The sequence below is a fragment of the Oncorhynchus mykiss genome, chromosome 8 (genome assembly GCF_013265735.2).
Source record: "Oncorhynchus mykiss isolate Arlee chromosome 8, USDA_OmykA_1.1, whole genome shotgun sequence".
Classification (NCBI taxonomy): domain Eukaryota; kingdom Metazoa; phylum Chordata; class Actinopteri; order Salmoniformes; family Salmonidae; genus Oncorhynchus; species Oncorhynchus mykiss.
This window is the reverse complement of record NC_048572.1, coordinates 89,829,005-89,852,485: the sequence shown is the minus strand read 5'-3', so window position 1 is coordinate 89,852,485 and position 23,481 is coordinate 89,829,005. Positions and strand designations below refer to the sequence as shown.

At 41.9% G+C, this 23,481-nt stretch overlaps 1 protein-coding gene across 2 annotated transcripts in view; it reads right to left on the bottom strand.

The window, feature by feature from the left end:
- Window positions 1-14,695: 14,695 nt before the first annotated feature.
- The window catches only part of yipf1 (Yip1 domain family, member 1), a 46,881-nt gene continuing 38,095 nt past the window's right edge, over window positions 14,696-23,481 (bottom strand). For both annotated transcript variants that reach the window (XM_021614193.2, XM_021614191.2), the window contains exons 4-10: window positions 23,209-23,289; window positions 22,487-22,574; window positions 20,335-20,451; window positions 19,999-20,165; window positions 19,636-19,818; window positions 17,054-17,168; window positions 14,696-15,335 (exon numbers count right to left, since the gene is read on the bottom strand). In XM_021614193.2, the coding sequence (XP_021469868.2) occupies window positions 17,055-17,168; window positions 19,636-19,818; window positions 19,999-20,165; window positions 20,335-20,451; window positions 22,487-22,574; window positions 23,209-23,289 (750 nt within the window). In that variant the 3' untranslated portion in view covers window positions 14,696-15,335; window position 17,054. The remainder of the gene's footprint in view (window positions 15,336-17,053; window positions 17,169-19,635; window positions 19,819-19,998; window positions 20,166-20,334; window positions 20,452-22,486; window positions 22,575-23,208; window positions 23,290-23,481) is intronic.

Below are 23,481 nucleotides of genomic sequence, written 5' to 3'. Positions count from 1 at the left end.
GGTAGTGGTAGTGTATAGTATCTGTGGTAGTGTATAGTATCTGTGGTAGTGGTGGTGTATAGTATCTGTGGTAGTGTATAGTATCTGTGGTAGTGGTGGTGTATAGTATCTGTGGTAGTATATAGTATCTGTGGTAGTATATAGTATATGTGGTAGTGTATAGTATCTGTGGTAGTGTATAATATCTGTGTTAGTGTATAATATCTGTGGTAGTATATAGTATCTGTGGTAGTAGTAGTATATAGTATATGTGGTAGTGTACAGTGTCTGTGGTAGTGTATAGTATATGTGGTAGTTTATAGTATCTGTGGTAGTATATAGTATATGTGGTAGTGTACAGTGTCTGTGGTAGTGTATAGTATCTGTGGAAGTGTATAATATCTGTTAGTGTATAGTATCTGTGGTAGTATATAGAATCTGTGGTAGTATATAGTATCTGTGGTAGTGTATAGTGTCTGTGGTAGTGTTAGCATATTGTATCTGTGGTAGTGTATAGTGTCTGTGTTAGTGGTAGTATATAGTATCTGTGGTAGTGAATAGTATATGTGGTAGTGTATAGTATCTGTGGTAGTATATAGTATCTGTGGTAGTGAATAGTATCGGTGGTAGTATATAGTTTCTGTGGTAGTATATAGTATCTGTGGTAGTATATAGTATCTGTGGTAGTGTATAGTGTCTGTGGTAGTGTTAGCATATAGTATCTGTGGTAGTGTATAGTGTCTGTGTTAGTGGTAGTATATAGTATCTGTGGTAGTGAATAGTATATGTTTTAGTGTATAGTATCTGTGGTAGTATATAGTATCTGTGGTAGTGAATAGCATCGGTGGTAGTATATAGTTTCTGTGGTAGTATATAGTATCTGTGGTAGTATATAGTATCTGTGGTAGTATATAGTATCTGTGGTAGTGAATATTATCTGTGGTAGTATATAGTTTCTGTGGTAGTGAATAGTATCTGTGATAGTATATAGTTTCTGTGGCAGTGAATAGTATCTGTGGTAGTATATAGTATCTGTGGTAGTGAATAGTATCTGTGGTAGTATATAGTATCTGTGGTAGTGTAGTATGTGGTAGTGTATTGTATCTGTGGTAGTGTAGTATGTGGTAGTATATAGTATCTGTGGTAGAATACAGTATCTGTGGTAGTATATAGAATCTGTGGTAGTATATAGTATCTGTGGTCGTGTATAGTGTCTGTGGTAGTGTTAGTATGTAGTATATGTGGTAGTGTATAGTGTCTGTGGTAGTGGTAGTATATAGTATCTGTGGTAGTATATAGAATCTGTGGTAGTATATAGTATCTGTGGTAGTGTATAGTGCCTGTGGTAGTGTTAGTATATAGTATCTGTGGTAGTGTAGTATGTGGTAGTGTATAGTATCTGTGGTAGTGTAGTATGTGGTAGTATATAGTATCTGTGGTAGAATATAGTATCTGTTGTAGTATATAGAATCTGTGGTAGTATATATTATCTGTGGTAGTGTATAGTGTCTGTGGTAGTGGTAGTATATAGTATCTGTGGTAGTATATAGTATCTGTGGTAGTGTATAGTGTCTGTGGTAGTGTTAGTATATAGTATCTGTGGTAGTGTATAGTGTCTGTGTTAGTGGTAGTATATAGTATCTGTGGTAGTGAATAGTATCTGTGGTAGTGTATAGTATCTGTGGTAGTATATAGTATCTGTGATTGTATATAGTATCTGTGGTAGTGAATAGTATCTGTGGTAGTATATAGTTTCTGTGGTAGTGAATAGTATCTGTGATAGTATATAGTATCTGTGGTAGTGAATAGTATCTGTGGTAGTGAATAGTATCTGTGGTAGTGAATAGTTTCTGTGGTAGTATATAGTTTCTGTGGTAGTGAATAGTATCTGTGGTAGTATATAGTTTCTGTGGTAGTGAATAGTATATGTGATAGTATATAGTATCTGTGATAGTATATAGTATCTGTGGTAGTATATAGTATCTGTGGTAGTGAATAGTATATGTGGTAGTATATAGTTTCTGTGGTAGTGAATAGTATCTGTGGTAGTATATAGTATCTGTGGTAGTGAATAGTATCTGTGGTAGTGAATAGTATCTGTGGTAGTATATATTTTCTGTGGTAGTATATAGTATATGTGGTAGTATAGGTTATATATTATATATAACGCTTTCCTTTGTATTGGAACAATGATACTGTAGATCTGTTCCCTTCCCACAACCTGTTACTGTTAGGCTGACTGACCTGACCACAGACACCACAACCTCTTACTGTTAGGCTGACAGACCTGACCACAGACACCACAACCCATCAGGCTGACTGACATGACCACAGACACCACAACACATCAGGCTGACTGACCTGACCACAGACACCACAACCTGTTACTGTTAGGCTGACTGACCTGACCACAGACACCACAACCTGTTACTGTTAGGCTGACTGACCTGACCACAGACACCACAACCCATCAGGCTGACTGACCTGACCACAGACACCATAACCCATCAGGCTGACTGACCTGACCACAGACACCACAACCTGTTACTGTTGGGCTGACTGACCTGACCACAGACACCACAACCCATCAGGCTGACTGATCTGACCACAGACACCACAACCTCTTACTGTTAGGCTGGCTGACCTGACCACAGACACCACAACCCATCAGGCTGACTGATCTGACCACAGACACCACAACCCATCAGGCTGACTGACCTGACCACAGACAACACAACCCATCAGGCTGACTGATCTGACCACAGACACCACAACCCATCAGGCTGACTGATCTGGCCACAGACACCACAACCCATCAGGCTGACTGATCTGACCACAGACACCACAACCCATCAGGCTGACTGATTTGACCACAGACACCACAACCTGTTACTGTTAGGCTGACTGACCTGACCACAGACACCACAACCCATCAGGCTGACTGATCTGACCACAGACACCACAACCCATCAGGCTGACTGACCTGACCACAGACACCACAACCCATCAGGCTGACTGATCTGACCACAGACACCACAACCCATCAGGCTGACTGATCTGGCCACAGACACCACAACCCATCAGGCTGACTGATCTGACCACAGACACCACAACCCATCAGGCTGACTGATCTGACCACAGACACCACAACCTGTTACTGTTAGGCTGACTGACCTGACCACAGACACCACAACCCATCAGGCTGACTGACCTGACCACAGACACCACAACCCATCAGGCTGACTGATCTGACCACAGACACCACAACCTCTTACTGTTAGGCTGACTGACCTGACCACAGACACCACAACCCATCAGGCTGACTGACATGACCACAGACACCACAACACATCAGGCTGACTGACCTGACCGCAGACACCACAACCTGTTACTGTTAGGCTGACTGACCTGACCACAGACACCACAACCTGTTACTGTTAGGCTGACTGACCTGACCACAGACACCACAACCTGTTACTGTTAGGCTGACTGACCTGACCACAGACACCACAACCCATCAGGCTGACTGACCTGACCACAGACACCACAACCCATCAGGCTGACTGATCTGACCACAGACACCACAACCTCTTACTGTTAGGCTGGCTGACCTGACCACAGACACCACAACCCATCAGGCTGACTGATCTGACCACAGACACCACAACCCATCAGGCTGACTGATCTGGCCACAGACACCACAACCCATCAGGCTGACTGATCTGACCACAGACACCACAACCCATCAAGCTGACTGATCTGACCACAGACACCACAACCCATCAGGCTGACTGATCTGACCACAGACACCACAACCCATCAGGCTGACTGATCTGACCACAGACACCACAACCTGTTACTGTTAGGCTGACTGACCTGACCACAGACACCACAACCCATCAGGCTGACTGATCTGACCACAGACACCACAACCCATCAGGCTGACTGACCTGACCACAGACACCACAACCTGTTACTGTTAGGCTGACTGACCTGATCACAGACACCACAACCCATCAGGCTGACTGATCTGACATTGACTAATGTCCACGTATTAAAAACATTAAGGGACAAAAGCTCCACTTAATCAGTAGATGTCTAGGCGTCCACTCTGTTTCATTGACTTTGAGACACTGCAACTACTCTAGTCCTTCCCTCTAAGTTACATTCTGTCCCTGAATGATTTAAACATTCAAATTGTACTGATGTACTGGCTTACATTAACATGGTTGTCAACAGCAGACAACTAAAAATACCCACTTTCCTGATCAGACTGTAATGAATACTCAGGGAGAAAAAGGTGTAGATTCACGCGCAGAGCGGGGCAGATGTTATTTAGCCATCGCAGAAGGCAGGAATCGTGGTCCCAGGCAGGCAATGGTCAAACACAGGTAGGCAGTCAAAAACAAACAATACCTCACAACACTACAAACAGAAAAAACTGAATTACAGTTGAAGTCTGAAGTTTACATAGACTTCATTATCAAAATACAGCAAAATGGATGGAATATGTGGAAAAATGCTCCAAATAATTTTTTACATCTTCACCAAGAATTTACTGAAACTTGTTACAAATGATGGAGTCACCCATGATTCACAAAATTATTAGCGATACAAGATATTTCGGTGAGCATATCGGAATCGGCAGATATTAGCTAAAAATGCCAACCCCGGCATCTGCCTGATGTCTAGTTTAACACCTGATGTGCAGAACCGATGTCAAAGCTGACGTGTGTACCTATATAACGTAGGTAGATGACGTGTGTACCTATATAACGTAAGTAGATGACGTGTGTACCTATATAACGTAAGTAGATGACGTAATGACGCCACAAGAAATACAGCGTTACACAGAACAAAACCAGAAAAATACTAAGCACACACTTCCAACAACTAAACAAGTTCATGTCGAGCAGTCATTTGAAAGAGTAAGAACATTTCAGCGAGACAACTCAAAGGCCACATCCATTAACGACAAGATAATGGAATTCATTATGCTACTTGCTATGGGCGTCACTGCTATTAGCTTCACGACTGACATCTGGACCAGCGATGTCAGCCCAATGAGCATGATGAGTCTGACAGCACAGTGGGTCGTTGAGGATTTCGTACTGAAGAAAGACGTATTGCATGCTCATACCGCATGTTCTCATACCGCTACTGCCATTTCAATGGCATTTGAGAACATGTTCGAAACTTGGAAACATGAACACTCCTAATGCCATTCGAACAACTGACTGCAGAAATAAGCTCATCAACTGTGTCTGCAGCAGACATGATACCCTCTGTCATGGCATTGATACACCTGCTCAACAAAACTGCCGACACAGACCGTGAGGTTAAAACTTACAAAAGTACTGCAGGCTGTGAACAAGCGATTCGGTGGCATTCTCTCTGAGCCTCTTTACTGTGTCTCCACGATGCTCGATGCTAGGTACAAGGACCGCTACTTCTTTAACAGGCATTCTCTCTGAGCCTCTTTACTATGTCTCCACGATGCTCGATGCTAGGTACAAGGACCGCTACTTCTTTAACAGGCATTCTCTCTGAGCCTCTTTACTATGTCTCCACGATGCTCGATGCTAGGTACAAGGACCGCTACTTCTTTAACAGGCATTCTCTCTGAGGCTCTTGACTGTGTCTCCACCATGCTCCATGCTAGGTACAATGTTTTAACCACTCCTATATAAATAGTAGATTATCAGACACTCAACGAGGTCTGATTTCATTACTACTGGAACAGAATCCAAGTGGTAAATATAAAGATCCAGTACATATAAAAAATTGGAGGCCCCTTACACTTCAGTAAGAATGCTAGGAAAATGTATAGTGCATAGAATTAAAAAGGTTTTGTCAGATATTATGAATTCTGATCAGACAGGTTTTTTACATGGACGATACATTGGAGATAATATAAAACAAGTACTGGAAACAATAGAACACTATGAAAAATCTGGGAAACCAGGCCTGGTATTCACAGCTGACTTTGAAAATGCTTTTGATAAAGTACGACTGGAGTTTATATATAAATGATTGGAAGATCTTCATTTTGGTGAATCTCTTATAAAATGGCTTAAAGTCATGTATAGTAAGTAACTCTAGGTGTAAAATAGTAAATAATGGCTACTTCTCATTAAGTTTAAAACTGTCAAGTGGAATAAAACAAGGTTGTCCACTATCAGCATATCTATTTATTATGGCCATCAAAATGTTAGTTATTAAAAACAGATCCAACAATAATATCAAGGGGCTAGAAATCCAGGGACTAAAAACAAAGGTGTCATTGTACGCTGATGATTCATGTCTTCTTTTAAATCCAGAATCTGGATCCCTCCACAGCCTCTAAGAGGATCTAGATACCTTTTTTTGAAAAATATATATGGAAATGTCTGCTCTACCCAAAATTACAACAACTAATTGCAGCATTACCGCAAAAATGTTAGAGGAAAGTGTAAGGGGGGAACGTATGGAACTTTTCTGTTGGCCATTAAAGACCATAATTGGTTAAATAAAATTGTGATAAATAAAAAAGTATACCAGTTTCATTTAAAGACCAAAAAATGGACAGCTGTACCATACAGGTTGACAGCTGTACCATACAGGTTGACAGCTGTACCATACAGGTTGACAGCTGTACCATACAGGTTGACAGCTGTACCATACAGGTTGACAGCTGTACCATACAGGTTGACAGCTGTACCATACAGGTTGACAGCTGTACCATACAGGTTGACAGCTGTACCATACAGGTTGACAGCTGTGCCAAATACATTGTAAAATAATTGAAAATAGATGATCGACGTTCTGATTCCATGGTTTATGAAATGAAGCCGGATTCAAAAAACGTTCAATTTAAAATATTATACAACATTTTTGCAACCAATAGAATGTTATATATAATTGAAGTCGGAAGTTTACATACACTTAGGTTGGAGTCATTAAAACTCGTTTTTCAACCACTCCACAAATGTCTTGTTAACAAACTATAGTTTTGGCAAGTCGGTTAGGACATCTACTATGTGCATGACACAAGTACTTTTTCCAACAATTGTTTAAAGACAGATTATTTCACTTATAATTCACTGTATCACAATTCCAATGGGTCAGAAGTTTACATACACTAAGTTGACTGTGTCTCTAAACAGCTTGGAAAATTCCAGAATATGATGTCATGGCTTTAGAAGTTTCTGATAGGCTAATTGACATAATTTGAGTCAATTGGAGGTGTACCTGTGGATGTTTATCAAGGGCTACCTTCAAACTCAGTGCCTCTTTGCTTGACATCATGGGAAAATCTAAAGAAATCAGTCAAGACCTCAGAAAAAAAATTGTAGACCTCCACAAGTCTGGTTCATCCGCCTGAAGGTACCACGTTCATCTGTACAAACAATAGTACGCAAGAATAAACACCATGGGACCACGCAGCCGTCTAGCTCAGGAAGGAGACGCGTTCTGTCTCCTAGAGATGAACGTACTTTGGTGCGAAAAGTGCAAATCAATCCCAGAACAGCAGCAAAGGACTTGGTGAAGATGCTGGAGGAAACAGGTACAAAAGTATCTATATCCACAGTAAAATGAGTCCTATATTGACATAACCTGAAAGGCCACTCAGCAAGGAAGAAGCCACTGCAAAACTGCCATTAAATAAGCCAGACTACGGTTTGCAACTGCACATGGGGACAAAGATCGTACTTTTTGGAGAAATATCCTCTGCTCTGATGAAACAAAAATAGAACTGTTTGGCCATAATGACCATCACTGTGTTTGGAGGAAAAAGGGGGAGGCTTGCATGCCGAAGAACACCATCCCAACTGTGAAGCACGGGGGTGGCAGCATCATGTTGTGGGGGTGCTTTGCTGCAGGAGGGAGTGGTGCACTTCACAAAATAGATGGCATTATGAGGCTGGAAAATTATGTGGATATATTGAAGCAACATCTCAAGACATCAGTCAGGAAGTTAAAGCTTGGTCGCAAATGGGTCTTCTAAATGGCCAATGACCCCAAGCGTACTTCCAAAGGTTTGGCAAAATGGCTGAAGGACAACAAAGTCAAGGTATTGGAGTGGCCATCACAAAGCCCTGACCTCAATCCCATAGATAATTTGTGGGAAGAACTGAAAAAGCGTGTGAGAGCAAGGTGGCCTACAAACCTGACTCAATTACACCAGCTCTGTCAGGAGGAATGGGCCAAAATTCATCCAACTTATTGTGGGAAGCTTGTGGAAGGCTACCTGAAACGTTTGACCCCAGTTAAACAATTTAAAGGCAATGCTACCAAATACTAATTGAGTGTATGTGTCACGCCCTGACCTTACAGAGCCTTTTTATGCCTCTATTTGGTTTGGTCAGGGTGTGATTTGGGTGGGCATTCTAGGTTCTGATTTCTATGTTTTGTGTTTCTATGTTTTGGCCGGGTATGGTTCTCAATCAGGGTCAGCTGTCTATCGTTGTCTCTGATTGGGAATCATACTTAGGCAGCTCTTTCCCTTTTGTTATTGTGGGAAGTTGTCTTTGTTAGGGGCACTATAGCGCTCGTAAGCTTTACGGTCGTTTTGTTGTTTTTGTTGTCGACATTATAAATAAAGAAATGTACGCTCACAACGCTGCGCTTTGGTCCACTTCTTCAGACGGTCGTGACAGTATGTAAACTTCTGACCTACTGAGAATGTGATGAAAGAAATACAAGCTGAAATATATCATTCTCTATTATTCTGACATTTCACATTCTTAAAATAAAGTGTTGATCCTAACTGACCTAAAACATGATTTTTTACTGGGATTAAATGTCAAGAATTGTGAAAAACTGAGTTTAAATGTATTTGGCTAAGGTGGATGTAAACTTCAGACTTCAACTCTATATGGGGGGATACAACCTTCCCAGCTCTGCACATTTTGCTACAAAGAGACAGATTCATTAGATCATTTATTTTGGTACTGTCCATATCAGAGGGGTTGAATGGAGCTGAAGGGACTGGATGGTGTTAAAATATAGATGGGAGGGGTTGAATGGAGCTGAAGGGTGGGACTGGATGGTGTTAAGGGATAGATGGGAGGGGTTGAATGGAGCTGAAGGTTGGGACTGGATGGTGTTAAGAGATAGATGGGAGGGGTTGAATGGAGCTGAAGGGACTGGATGGTGTTAAGAGATAGATGGAGGGGTTGAATGGAGCTGAAGGGACTGGATGGTGTTAAGAGGTAGATGGGAGGGGTTTAATGGAGCTGAAGGGTGGGACTGGATGGTGTTAAGAGGTAGATGGGAGGGGTTGAATGGAGCTGAAGGGTGGGACTGGATGGTGTTAAGAGATAGATGGGAGGGGTTGAATGGAGCTGAAGGGTGTTAAGAGATAGATGGGAGGGGTTGAATGGAGCTGAAGGGTGTTAAGAGATAGATGGGAGGGGTTGAATGGAGCTGAAGGGTGGGACTGGATGGTGTTAAGAGGTAGATGGGAGGGGTTGAATGGAGCTGAAGGGTGTTAAGAGATAGATGGGAGGGGTTGAATGGAGCTGAAGGGACTGGATGGTGTTAAGAGATAGATGGGAGGGGTTGAATGGAGCTGAAGGGTGGGACTGGATGGTGTTAAGAGATGGGAGGGGTTGAATGGAGCTGAAGGGTGGGACTGGATGGTGTTAAGAGATAGATGGGAGGGGTTGAATGGAGCTGAAGGGTGGGACTGGATGGTGTTAAGAGATAGAGGGGAGGGGTTGAATGGAGCTGAAGGGACTGGATGGTGTTAAGAGATAGATGGGAGGGGTTGAATGGAGCTGAAGGGTGGGACTGGATGGTGTTAAGAGATGGGAGGGGTTGAATGGAGCTGAAGGGTGGGACTGGATGGTGTTAAGAGATAGATGGGAGGGGTTGAATGGAGCTGAAGGGTGGGACTGGATGGTGTTAAAATATAGATGGAGGGGTTGAATGGAGCTGAAGGGACTGGATGGTGTTAAGAGATAGATGGGATGGGTTGAATGGAGCTGAAGGGTGTTAAGAGATAGATGGGAGGGGTTGAATGGAGCTGAATGGACTGGATGGTGTTAAGAGATAGATGGGAGGGGTTGAATGGAGCTGAAGGGACTGGATGGTGTTAAGAGATAGATGGGAGGGGCTGAATGGAGCTGAAGGGTGGGACTGGATGGTGTTAAGAGATGGGAGGGGTTGAATGGAGCTGAAGGGTGGGACTGGAAGGTGTTAAGAGATAGATGGGAGGGGTTGAATGGAGCTGAAGGATGGGACTGGAAGGTGTTAAGAGATAGATGGGAGGGGTTGAATGGAGCTGAAGGTTGGGAATAATAATTAATAACAACTAGATAACTCATGTAAAACATATTGTGTCCGTAAAACATATATAGGTTCAGAACTTTTGTGAAATAAATAGATGGGAGAGGTTGAGAATAGAGGAAGGACAGGAGTTAAAAACTAACAAAATAGAACTACTGTAAAATAGACTGTGACCATAAAATGTACACAGTATGTATACGCTGAAGTAGAAGCCTAAGCGTTGTTGTTCTCTAGTTTCCTCCAATTAGGGGAGGGGTGGTAGGGTTAGAAGGTAATAAAGGAAAATATATTTACCAGTCAAAAGTTTGGACACACCTACACATTCCAGGGTTTTTATTTATTTGTACTATTTTCTACATTGCAGAATAATAGTGAAGACATCAAAACTATGAAATAGCACACATGGAATCATATAGTAACCAAAACAAGTGTTAAACAATTCAAAAATATATTTTAGCCACCCTTTGCCTTGATGACAGCTTTGCACACTCCTGGCATTCTCTCAACCAGCTTCATGAGGTAGTCACCTGGAATGCATTTCAATTACAAGGTGTGCCTTGTTAAAAGTTAATATGTGGAATTTCTTTCCTTCTTTATGCGTTTGAGCCAATCATTTCTGTTGTGACAAGTTAGGGGTGGTATACAGAAGATAGCCCCATTTGGTAAAATATCAAGTCCATATTATGGCAAGAACAGCTCAAATAAGCAAAGAGAAATGACAGTCCATCATTACTTTAAGACATGAAGGTCAGTCAATCCAGAACCTTTCAAGAACTTTTAATGTTTCTTTAAGTGCAGTCACAAAAAACATCAAGTGCTATGATGAAACTGGCTCTCATGAGGACTGTCACAAGAAAGGAAGACCCAGAGTTACCTCTGCTGCAGAGAATAAGTTCATTAGAGTTACCAGCCTCAGAAATTGCAGCCCAAATAAATGCTTCACAGAGTTCAAGACACATCTCAACATCAACTGTTCACATGTGACTACGTGAATCAGGCCTTCATGGTCGAATTGCTGCAAAGAAACCACTACTAAAGGACACCAATAAGAAGAAGAGACTTGCTTGGGCCAAGAAACACGAGCAATATACATTAGACCGGTGGAAATCTGTCTTTTGGTCTGTTGAGTCCAAATTTGAGATTTTTGTGTCTTTGTGAGAGACAGAGAGACACAGGTGAACGGATCATCTTTGCATGTGTGGTTCCCACTGTGAAGCTTGGAGGAGGAGGTGTAATGGTGCTTTGCTCGTGATTCTGTTAGTGATTTATTTAGAATTCAAGGCACGCTTAACCAGCATGGCTACCACTGTATTCTGCAGCCAATAGCAATCCCATCTGGTTTGCCCTTAGTGGGACTATCATTTGTTTTTCAAGAGGGCAATGACCCAAAACACACCTCCAGGCTGTGTAAGGGCTGTTTGACCAAGAAGGAGAGTGATGGAGTGCTGCATCAGATCACCTGACCTCAACCCAACTGGGATGAGGTGCATCTGGAAGTGATGCAGACAACTACATTACAATCTACAAATGATCTACTGGACCTCTAGCAGTGTATAATGAAGACAGAGGACTGGCAGTATCTGGACCTCTAGCAGTGTATAATGAAGACAGAGGACTGGACCTCTAGCACTGTATAATGGAGACAGAGGACTGGACCTCTAGCAGTGTATAATGGAGACAGAGGACTGGACCTCTAGCACTGTATAATGGAGACAGAGGACTGGACCTCTAGCAGTGTATAATGAAGACAGAGGACTGGACCTCTAGCAGTGTATAATGAAGACAGAGGACTGGCAGTATCTGGACCTCTAGCAGTGTATAATGAAGACAGAGGACTGGCAGTATCTGGACCTCTAGCAGTGTATAATGAAGACAGAGGACTGGACCTCTAGCAGTGTATAATGGAGACAGAGGACTGGCGGTATCTGGACCTCTAGCAGTGTATAATGGAGACAGAGGACTGGCAGTATCTGGACCTCTAGCAGTGTATAATGAAGACAGAGGACTGGACCTCTAGCAGTGTATAATGGAGACAGAGGACTGGACCTCTAGCAGTGTATAATGAAGACAGAGGACTGGACCTCTAGTAGTGTATAATGGAGACAGAGGACTGGACCTCTAGCAGTGTATAATGAAGACAGAGGACTGGCAGTATCTGGACCTCTAGCAGTGTATAATGAAGACAGAGGACTGGACCTCTAGCAGTGTATAATGGAGACAGAGGACTGGACCTCTAGCAGTGTATAATGAAGACAGAGGACTGGCAGTATCTGGACCTCTAGCAGTGTATAATGGAGACAGAGGACTGGACCTCTAGCAGTGGATAATGGAGACAGAGGACTGGACCTCTAGCAGTGTATAATGGAGACAGAGGACTGGCAGTATCTGGACCTCTAGCAGTGTATAATGGAGACAGAGGACTGGACCTCTAGCAGTGTATAATGAAGACAGAGGACTGGACCTCTAGCAGTGTATAATGGAGACAGAGGACTGGACCTCTAGCAGTGTATAATGAAGACAGAGGACTGGACCTCTAGCAGTGTATAATGAAGACAGAGGACTGGCAGTATCTGGACCTCTAGCAGTGTATAATGGAGACAGAGGACTGGCAGTATCTGGACCTCTAGCAGTGTATAATGAAGACAGAGGACTGGCAGTATCTGGACCTCTAGCAGTGTATAATGGAGACAGAGGACTGGCAGTATCTGGACCTCTAGCAGTGTATAATGGAGACAGAGGACTGGACCTCTAGCAGTGTATAATGAAGACAGAGGACTGGACCTCTAGCAGTGTATAATGGAGACAGAGGACTGGACCTCTAGCAGTGTATAATGAAGACAGAGGACTGGCAGTATCTGGACCTCTAGCAGTGTATAATGGAGACAGAGGACTGGACCTCTAGCAGTGTATAATGAAGACAGAGGACTGGACCTCTAGCAGTGTATAATGAAGACAGAGGACTGGACCTCTAGCAGTGTATAATGAAGACAGAGGACTGGACCTCTAGCAGTGTATAATGGAGACAGAGGACTGGCAGTATCTGGACCTCTAGCAGTGTATAATGGAGACAGAGGACTGGACCTCTAGCAGTGTATAATGAAGACAGAGGACTGGACCTCTAGCAGTGTATAATGAAGACAGAGGACTGGCAGTATCTGGACCTCTAGCAGTGTATAATGAAGACAGAGGACTGGACCTCTAGCAGTGTATAATGGAGACAGAGGACTGGCGGTATCTGGACCTCTAGCAGTGTATAATGGAGACAGAGGACTGGCAGTATCTGGACCTCTAGCAGTGTATAATGAAGACAGAGGACTGGACCTCTAGCAGTGTATAATGGAGACAGAGGACTGGACCTCTAGCAGTGTATAATGAAGACAGAGGACTGGACCTCTAGTAGTGTATAATGGAGACAGAGGACTGGACCTCTAGCAGTGTATAATGAAGACAGAGGACTGGCAGTATCTGGACCTCTAGCAGTGTATAATGAAGACAGAGGACTGGACCTCTAGCAGTGTATAATGGAGACAGAGGACTGGACCTCTAGCAGTGTATAATGAAGACAGAGGACTGGCAGTATCTGGACCTCTAGCAGTGTATAATGGAGACAGAGGACTGGACCTCTAGCAGTGTATAATGGAGACAGAGGACTGGACCTCTAGCAGTGTATAATGGAGACAGAGGACTGGCAGTATCTGGACCTCTAGCAGTGTATAATGGAGACAGAGGACTGGCAGTATCTGGACCTCTAGCAGTGTATAATGGAGACAGAGGACTGGACCTCTAGCAGTGTATAATGAAGACAGAGGACTGGACCTCTAGCAGTGTATAATGGAGACAGAGGACTGGACCTCTAGCAGTGTATAATGAAGACAGAGGACTGGCAGTATCTGGACCTCTAGCAGTGTATAATGGAGACAGAGGACTGGACCTCTAGCAGTGTATAATGAAGACAGAGGACTGGACCTCTAGCAGTGTATAATGAAGACAGAGGACTGGACCTCTAGCAGTGTATAATGAAGACAGAGGACTGGACCTCTAGCAGTGTATAATGGAGACAGAGGACTGGCAGTATCTGGACCTCTAGCAGTGTATAATGGAGACAGAGGACTGGACCTCTAGCAGTGTATAATGAAGACAGAGGACTGGACCTCTAGCAGTGTATAATGAAGACAGAGGACTGGCAGTATCTGGACCTCTAGCAGTGTATAATGGAGACAGAGGACTGGACCTCTAGCAGTGTATAATGAAGACAGAGGACTGGACCTCTAGCAGTGTATAATGAAGACAGAGGACTGGCAGTATCTGGACCTCTAGCAGTGTATAATGAAGACAGAGGACTGGACCTCTAGCAGTGTATAATGGAGACAGAGGACTGGCAGTATCTGGACCTCTAGCAGTGTATAATGAAGTACATTTAGTATATGCGATAGTAATGACTCGGTAACAATGAAAAACATTTTAATACAAAGAAGCGTCTTTCAAATGACATTTTTTTGTGAAGTGTCTTATCAATATCAAGTTGTATATTTATATATATATATAACAGTAAAACTATGACTAGTTAAACAAGGAAGGGACTGGCTCTACCCAGTAACACAACTCATGTTTAGTTCTATATCGTTAAGGCAGACAGTTCAGACACCATCCCATTAGAAAAAACATTCTGTTGTCACCCAGTGTCCATTTCCAGAAGTTCCAAATGGCACCCTATTCCCTCTATAGTGCATTATAGGGTTCCTGGTCAAAAGCAGTGCACTATATAAGGAATAGGGTGCCATTTGGTAAATAACCCAGGTCTTCGGACCAGGGTCGTGTTCATTAGTACATACACATGAAAAACATTTTAAAACACTATGCAACAGAAAACGCAAATATGCGTTTATTATTGTTTCAGACCATTTTCTTCCATTTGGTACCAAATGATTACAATCCAGGTGTGTGTGTGTGTGTGTGTCGTGCTGTAACACGTTACTGTGTCTTTAAGGGCTTTTAGCAGGAAGACCCACCCAGGCAAGGTCGGTGCAGCAGGTCGGTAACCAAGACGACACCATGACACCATCGCCACAGCAACTTGATTCTACCTAATAAGGTAACAGGAGACGTTGCAATTAAAAAATAATAACACTTGTTCACTGTGGGAAGGAAAAATAATTTCCAGGACAGGAAGTCTGGTGTCAGATGACGTTGGACAAAACAGGTGGTGGTAGATAAATAAGAAATGGTTTTATGCTAACTCACACATTTGTAGACAATAAGTAAAAAAAAAACATCAAATATCCACCACTAAAGCCTTATCTAATCATGACAACTCCAACAGGATGTAGAGTGACATGGAAAACCACATGAAACATTCACTAGTCTTTTCACGTGTTACAGGAAGTGTTGGAAAACCACATGAAACATTCACAAGTCTTTTCACGTGTTACAGGAAGTGTTGGAAAACCACATGAAACATTCACAAGTCTTTTCACGTGTATTACAGGAAGTGCTGAGCGATTACTGCTTTTTGAGTTCAGTTCAGTTTCAATTATAATGTTTTTTTTTCTTTCAATGATTTATTTATTTTTTAACATCAAATGTATTATCAAATAATAACGTTCAAATTATTCGAGAGCTTTTTAACGCAAATTCCAAAGCCCAAAAATAATGAACATTCAATTGCCAAAACATTTAAAATATTCCAATGTCTCTGTCAGGTCCACATTGGGTCGACATGAATAGAAACATAGGAAATTACTATGAAATAATAAGATATTTCAGTTGTGTATATTGCTTCTTTTTTTATTTGATGACTTTATTATTTTTTAAATCCTCAAAGTTCTCACCTCATCGCTGATCAGACAGGAAGTCAGCAGTCAGACCATCTAACGTTATGTTCCCCAAACTGTACTGGCTGTAGTCATCCTATTTAACTAGGACGCTGCAAAGCTGTCTGACTAAAATAATTTGACTAGTTCTTTAAAGTAGATAAGGCATACTTTCACAAACTGTCTCTGTCCCTCGTCGTTGTGTTGTGAACATTCCTCTCACATGCGGCCTGTGTGTATGTTACGTAACGTAGTTGCAGGTGTAAAAGGACATCCACCCAGAGATCTGTATATAATGACGAAATGCTTATGTCTCCGCCCCTAACAATGGGAGTCGTTGTCCCGAAGGCGGGAAGGCAGGCGACAAGCTTAGGTCCACAATAACCCCAAAGAAATGTATTGGGCGAGAGTGAAACCTCTCGCGTCGCCTCTTTTTCTCTGATTCGTCTCTCAGCTGGGGAAAAAAATGGCGCAATGGATTGTGGTCATTGTAGTTAATTACCAAGTGTCTTTGCTAAGCTAGGCTGAATATTTGCTGTATGAAAACTACAACTCCATTCAGTTCAACGTCCCACAGAGTTCTTGACTTGATTTCTCCAAACTTCTCTCATGAATGATTTGATTTCTCTCTAAATAAATGGAGCGTTGGGCTCAAAAAAACAAAACAATCTAAATGGAATTCAAGTAATCGAACCGGAGTCCGTCAATAAGTTGTTTAATAACCTCCCCCCCCACCCCAAAAAAAGACATGTTGGTTAATCGCTCAGCACTAATTACAGGTTAGTTCAATAACCTGTAATGCACACATGACTAAATCGCTTTGACCAAAAGCATCTAGTAAACGGTATATGTTATTATATTTTACTCACGTTGGCTGCGGTGAAGGAGCCGCTAACATGTTATTATTATATTAGTTACACAAGTGGCTATATAAGACCACCAGTAGAGGTATGAATGTCTACAACGCAAATATCTTTAGTTCCACCATTTACCTCAGGACATTGTATTAGTTCTGTGCATCTTCATGGTTGGAGACGACTTGGTTCCATGGTCCACCGCAGCATCAACAGCAGTGTGTTTAACCTCCAACGTACTGAAGAAGTAAGCCTGGATGAAAATAAACACAGCAAATCATTTATTCTGAGAGAACACCGGGTTCTGCCCCAAATGACACCCCCATTCCCTTTATAGTGCACTACTTTTGACCAGGAATAGGGAATAGGGTGCCATTTGGGACACATTCGAGACCAACAAGCTAGAGAGGAACAGGGGCTCTGGTCAAAAGTAGTGCACTATATAGGGAATAGGGTGCCATAGAGCTTTGGTCTAAAGTAGTGCACTATGTAGGGAATAGGGTCCCATAGGACTCTGATCTAAAGTAGTGCACTATGTAGGGAATAGGGTGCCATAGGGCTCTGGTCTAAAGTAGTGCACTATGCAGGGAATAGGGTTCCATAGGGCTCTGGTCTAAAGTAGTGCACTATATAGGGAATAGGCTTCCATGGGAAACTGGGCTAAAGTAGTGCACTATATAGGGAATAGGCTTCCATGGGGCTCTGATCTAAAGTAGTGCGCTAGATAGGGAATAGGCTTCCATGGGAAACTGGTCTAAAGTAGTGCACTATATAGGGAATAGGCTTCCATGGGGCTCTGATCTAAAGTAGTGCACTATATATAGGGAATAGGCTTCCATGGGGCTCTGATCTAAAGTAGTGCACTATATATAGGGAATAGGCTTCCATGGGGCTCTGATCTAAAGTAGTGCACTATATAGGGAATAGGGTGCCATTTTGGATAAACCTCATTTCCTGTCAGTCTTTTTTTTCTTATTAAGCCCTTCTGACACCCAATCTCTCTCTGTAAGTAGACGGGTCGTTCCATGAAGTCGGTGCCTTTTGCGTAATTTCTGAAGATGATTATTTATGTCTGTCCCTCATTTTAAGCAATTCGTAACACACCATACAAAATGGATAATGGACATCCACAAGTGAATACATACCATAGGAAACTTTATATACAGAGCCTTCAGAAAGTATTCAGACCCCTTGACCTTTTTTTGTTACATTACAGCTCATTCTAAAATTGATTAAATAAACAAATATTTCTTCATCAATCTACACACAATACTCCAGCTGTCGGGTTACCATGACAACGGTCACAACAATAAGGTCAAAGTTGAATGTCTCTTGCTCCTACCCGGCAAAAACAGTGGCTATATAAAAGGTGAATGCCGACAAGAAAAATGTAAAAAATAGAGCTGTTTGAAAGAAACATACTGAGAATCATATGTGAAAGCAGTATATTGGACCATTCCACTACCTAGTTAAATGATTCACAGCAGGTGACATCGTTTGGGTCTTCTGAACAGCATGGTGGAAAAGGAAGTAAGTCTTCTCTCTCTTTTTGGTCTATTTATAAATGATTTTATCATCTTTGACTAAGGTGGTCAAGCTCAACATGTCAACCCTGTTCACTCAATTGAAAGTTGGGATTTTTTTTATCCAATAGTAAATAATTTTTTCTAGGTAACAATTAAGTACCTTACTGTGACTATTTTAAATTACAATGGTCAAAAAGAAACAAAAATAGATTCTTAGTAAAAGAGCAATTTATTAAGCAATAATTTTGCTTGGACTGTCTGGGAGTGCTATGAGTGGGGAGGGGAAAACTGAAAACTAGCTGTTATTGGCAGAGAGGTTTGGAACTCTTTCTTATTGGTCTATTAACACATTTACCACCTGGTGATGTCACCAGGCAGTCCAAAACTCCATCCCAACAAAACAGGCTGAAATGTATTTTCAAACAGCACTTACTTTTAGTGTAAGGGCATTATCATAATTATTTTTACAATTTCACAGTATTTTCTGTAGGCTAAACATATCCTCCATGCAGTTGAATGTTGAAAGATATATCATTTTTCTTTTTAGAAGTTTGCATGTCCAAAAAGGCACCCATTTCGTGGAACGACCCAGGGACATGTGATTCTCCTGAGTAGCTAGCTGGCTGTAGTCACACGTCGAAGTGGAATGACTGTCCATTTTCCAGTCAGTCATTGTTTCTGAAAAGCAACCTCCTTCACCCTCCCCCTTTTCTTCCTGCTCAAACTCGCCTTCCTTCCTTCCCCTGAGATAAACTAACTAACTTGACTCCTTTCATGCGCTGTCAAGAGGGAGTGTAGCCAAAGATACTATGGTCTTTGGTGTAGCGCTCAGGCAGTTGCCACGCTACAAGGCTCCAGTAGAATAGTGAGGAGGTAACTGAGCTAATTAAGTCATTGTGTGGGCCCCATTTGGAGATGGAACCATTGGTGCAGCCAGGTGAGGTTATGTAAACTGGGTCAGTCAAGTCGGTGATTGTTAAATCAGGACATTGTATTACATGACCAGGAACAACCCAACTCCGTAAGGCTGGTGTCGTGTTCACTAGGCACGAAAATAAAAAAAAAAGCTGTCTGCACTTGGCCAATAAGAAACACTCATTTTGGTTTTCCATGGTGCACAACGTTTAGAAACGTTTTGCTACACTGTGGCCTAATGAACACGGCCCAGGTGTGTTTTTTCCCCGGAATGTTTACCTTACAACCGAACGCCAAGAGGATGTGGAGTGCCACGATGGCCGTCATGATCGCTATGGCAACCCGGGGCTGGTCGTCACGGACGGCGGGCCAGAAGGTCAAGACCAGGATGGAACCAGAGAGACAGAGAGCCACAACAATGGAAAACCACCTAACGGCCTCGTTCGGGATGATCCACAACACCTGTCAACAACAACACTTGTCAATAACTACAACATTATATAACATTTAAAAAAAAGACTGGAATAAACATGTCCTCAACATTTGCATTGCAACAAAGTAAATGTGACACTATTGAACCTAATAAAATATAAACAATGCGACATAATCAGACATAAAACAATGTGATCTGTCATGTCTTACCACAGCAGGTATGTAGACGGCCAGGGAGTATCCGTACACACAGACGATCTCCAGGAATGAGTAAGAAACTCTGTTCATAACCTTGGAGTTCCTCCAGACCAGCAGGCCCCACAGGGCCAGGGGAACCAGCCACGCATAGCTGTAGATCGCCGTGGCCGCAATGGTCACTGGGAAATAAAAACACACAAGAGAAACAGTAGCAACAATCACATTATTTTCTAAAACATTTACGGGACTTTTTGTTGTGTTCAGTATCTATTTGAGTCTTGGGAAGTGGAGGAGTCAGTTTTATCCTGTGTTTTGTTTGACCCTTGAAAAACTTAAAATGACACTCACCTTTCCGGAACTCTGGGACGTATTTATACTGTGGATTCCCCAGGTAAACCAGGAAGTCAGAGATGTTTCCACAGATGGCGATGACAAAAACCAGAGTAGCACAGATCCAGAAGGGACCTGGAGGACACAGAGACAGTATCAGTAATCTGTAGTATTTGACGATGCATCACGGCCCGTTTCAAATGCTGCTTCCACGTCCCTGAATCCACTTGACGAGATTGAATGTTATTCTGCCACTTGTTGAATGCCCTCATCAAGACACAGGTGCCATTATACACTCAGTGTTATCCACAAGTACATAGAGTAGCCAGACAAATAGAAAAAGTAGCCAGACTGGTGCCCCTCTGCGTTCAAAATGTTTTGCAGAAGGAGCTCTATGTTGGTGGCCTCTGGTACATTCTTATGCCTTAATTCCATCCGAAATACACAGCAAAATTATTGAATACTTTATCGAGTTTACCTCTCACATTGACAAAAATGTGTTGTGGTATTGTCAAGAAAGACATGACTTTACCATTGAAATTAGTGAAAATGTTCGGTGTGTGTGTGTTGTTTTGTCTCGGTCTAGGACTAGACGAACAAAACTATTTAAACTTGTTTTAACATTGAATCTTGTCTTCTCTTGAGATTAAAGTCTCATTTATAGTCTCCCTGCAAGATATTAATTGCCACAATTATGTTTTCTCTTCAAATTATGTATTTTATTAAAACAGAAAAATGAAGTAAATATCCTATATTATCTTGAAAAATTAATTAAAGGATTTGTTTTTCCAGGTTCGCGTTTATACACAGTTTTTTCCAGGTTTTCACTCTTTAAAAATCACACTTTTTTAATAGAAAAACAACATAATTGGATGTTCTAAGCCCACAACAATGCTTAAAACTCATTAGAAGACGGCTTGTTAATTCCAGTGAGCACCTAGCAAGAGGCTGTTAGCGTGTTTTTGTAGAACACATGTGATTGTAGAGTAAAAACAAACACTGGAATGATGTTTGTCCCCCATGTAGTCTCTTTCACTTCCTCAAAATCCCCAGAATGAATCTAAGATACCTCAAGAAAACTGTTATTAATTTACGTTTTGGCCAAGAATGTTTAAGTCCCGCAATTTGACATCTCATTAAGAAAAGTCGGCAAGTATGTTTTAGTCTCTGGAGAGACATTAAAATAGCTGTGCAGCGATGCTCACCATCCAACCGGACAGAGCTTGAGAGGATCTGTGGAGAGGAATGGGGGAAACTTCTCAGGCAGCATCATACCCAAAAGACTCGAGGCTGTAATCGCTGCCAAAGGTGCTTCAACAAAGTACTGAGTACAGGGTCTGAATAGTTATGGAAATGTGATATTTCAGTTTAATTTTTAATACATTTGCAAAAATGTCAACATTTTTTTTTTTTTTAATGCTTTGTCATTATGGGGTATTGTGATGTCATTATGGGGTATTGTGATGTCATTATGGGGTATTGTGTGTAGATTGATGGGGGGGAAAAAACTATTAAATCCATTTTAGAATAAGGCTGTAACGTAACAACATGTGGATAAAGGGAAGGGGTCTGAATACTTTCCGAATGCCCTGTATGAGATCAATTTTATTCAGTCATTTCGACACCTTTTATAAACTAGTAAACACTGGCTGTTCAGCTGCAAATCAACACACAGTAAATAGCACCATGACTCCACCTGGCTGGCTCTGTGAAACACGCACAAGAAAATCAATTCATGTGTCAGAAAACAATAATTAAGTCGTGGATTTTTAGCATCATCGTTACCACATGGGACGTCATGCTCTCTCCCTCCTCTGTGTAAAGAAATTCAACTGCAACCAACCACAACGCACACAAAGTGTACCGGGAGGTGGGACAGACCGCAGGCTACGTAACCATGTCAACGCTCGCTTCGTGACCGAGAGGCGCCTATCCTATCAATAGATTGGTAGAAGAATCGTTCATTGTAGCGAGAGTGGGATCGATGGACTAACCAACAACAATAAAAAAGGTGAATTAACAGTAACCTATTTATATGAAGTGGAAAAAGTAGACGGCTGAAAATAAGTCTCTAAGTGTCTGATTAGCCGACAGCTGGCGCTAACGTTAAACATTTAGGTGAGGATAACAACACTTCAGGTCATGACTGGTAGGAAGGATGCATGCTCACCATAAAGATCAGGGTTGTTGCGGATGTAGAGATGGACAAAGTTCTTCCCTGGCCATGGCAATAACGACCCCAGGATTCTCTCTCTCACCTAGAGGAAACACATTGCGACAAAGTCGTTACAACACAGAAATATAATAAATACATGATTACAAACCCAAGGCGGACGCCTATCCTGTGCAGGGATGGAAAGGGCACACAGGGCATGGGGCCTCCAACTTTTTGTTCTGTTTTTGGGGTTATGGGTCATCTGGGTCACCTTTTTGGGGTTATGGGTCACCTGGAGGTCGTGAGGCCCCTTGATAGCATATGTGTAAAAATGCAGGACAACTAAGAAAACTGGTTTTATTATTAAATCTCTCAGCCTCAATGCCAAATGTGAACAATAGCATGAGACAAGCTATAAAACAACACATTTCTCTCTCTGACCTATGCCAACAAGTGTAGAATTGCAGGAAATTTGCTTTTAAACTGCAACATTTTCTCTTCGCCTCATGACAAAATGTGTAGAATAGCATTATAAAAGTGCAATTCTTTCTACACAAACCGTGTGTTGAAATGCAGGAAGTTAGCCGTTTACCCCCGCAAATAAAAATCAGGTCCTGATCCAATGTAACTTCATTCGTTCTTAAAAACATATTGAAAATGTCATTACAAAAACATTTATTATGTTTTCAAAGGCCTATTTGTTTGGCCGATTCAATTCAGATGAACAGATGAAGTACCTGGTGTGTCTCTACGTCAAAGAATCTCTGATAATATTCAAAGGTCCAGAAAGGAGCACTTCTCTTCTGCCCAGACAACAGCTGTAGGAAAATAAATCGTTATAAAATACAGGTTAGAACTCACATCAGGTAACAAAACAATCACAGAATCAGATTAATTATCAGAAACATCAAAATGGGCTTTTACATGGCATGTGCTTTATTTTCTGAACCAAACATGCACAACATCTGGGCTGCAACTAAGTGCTTACCGACTACAGCCTATATGTTGTC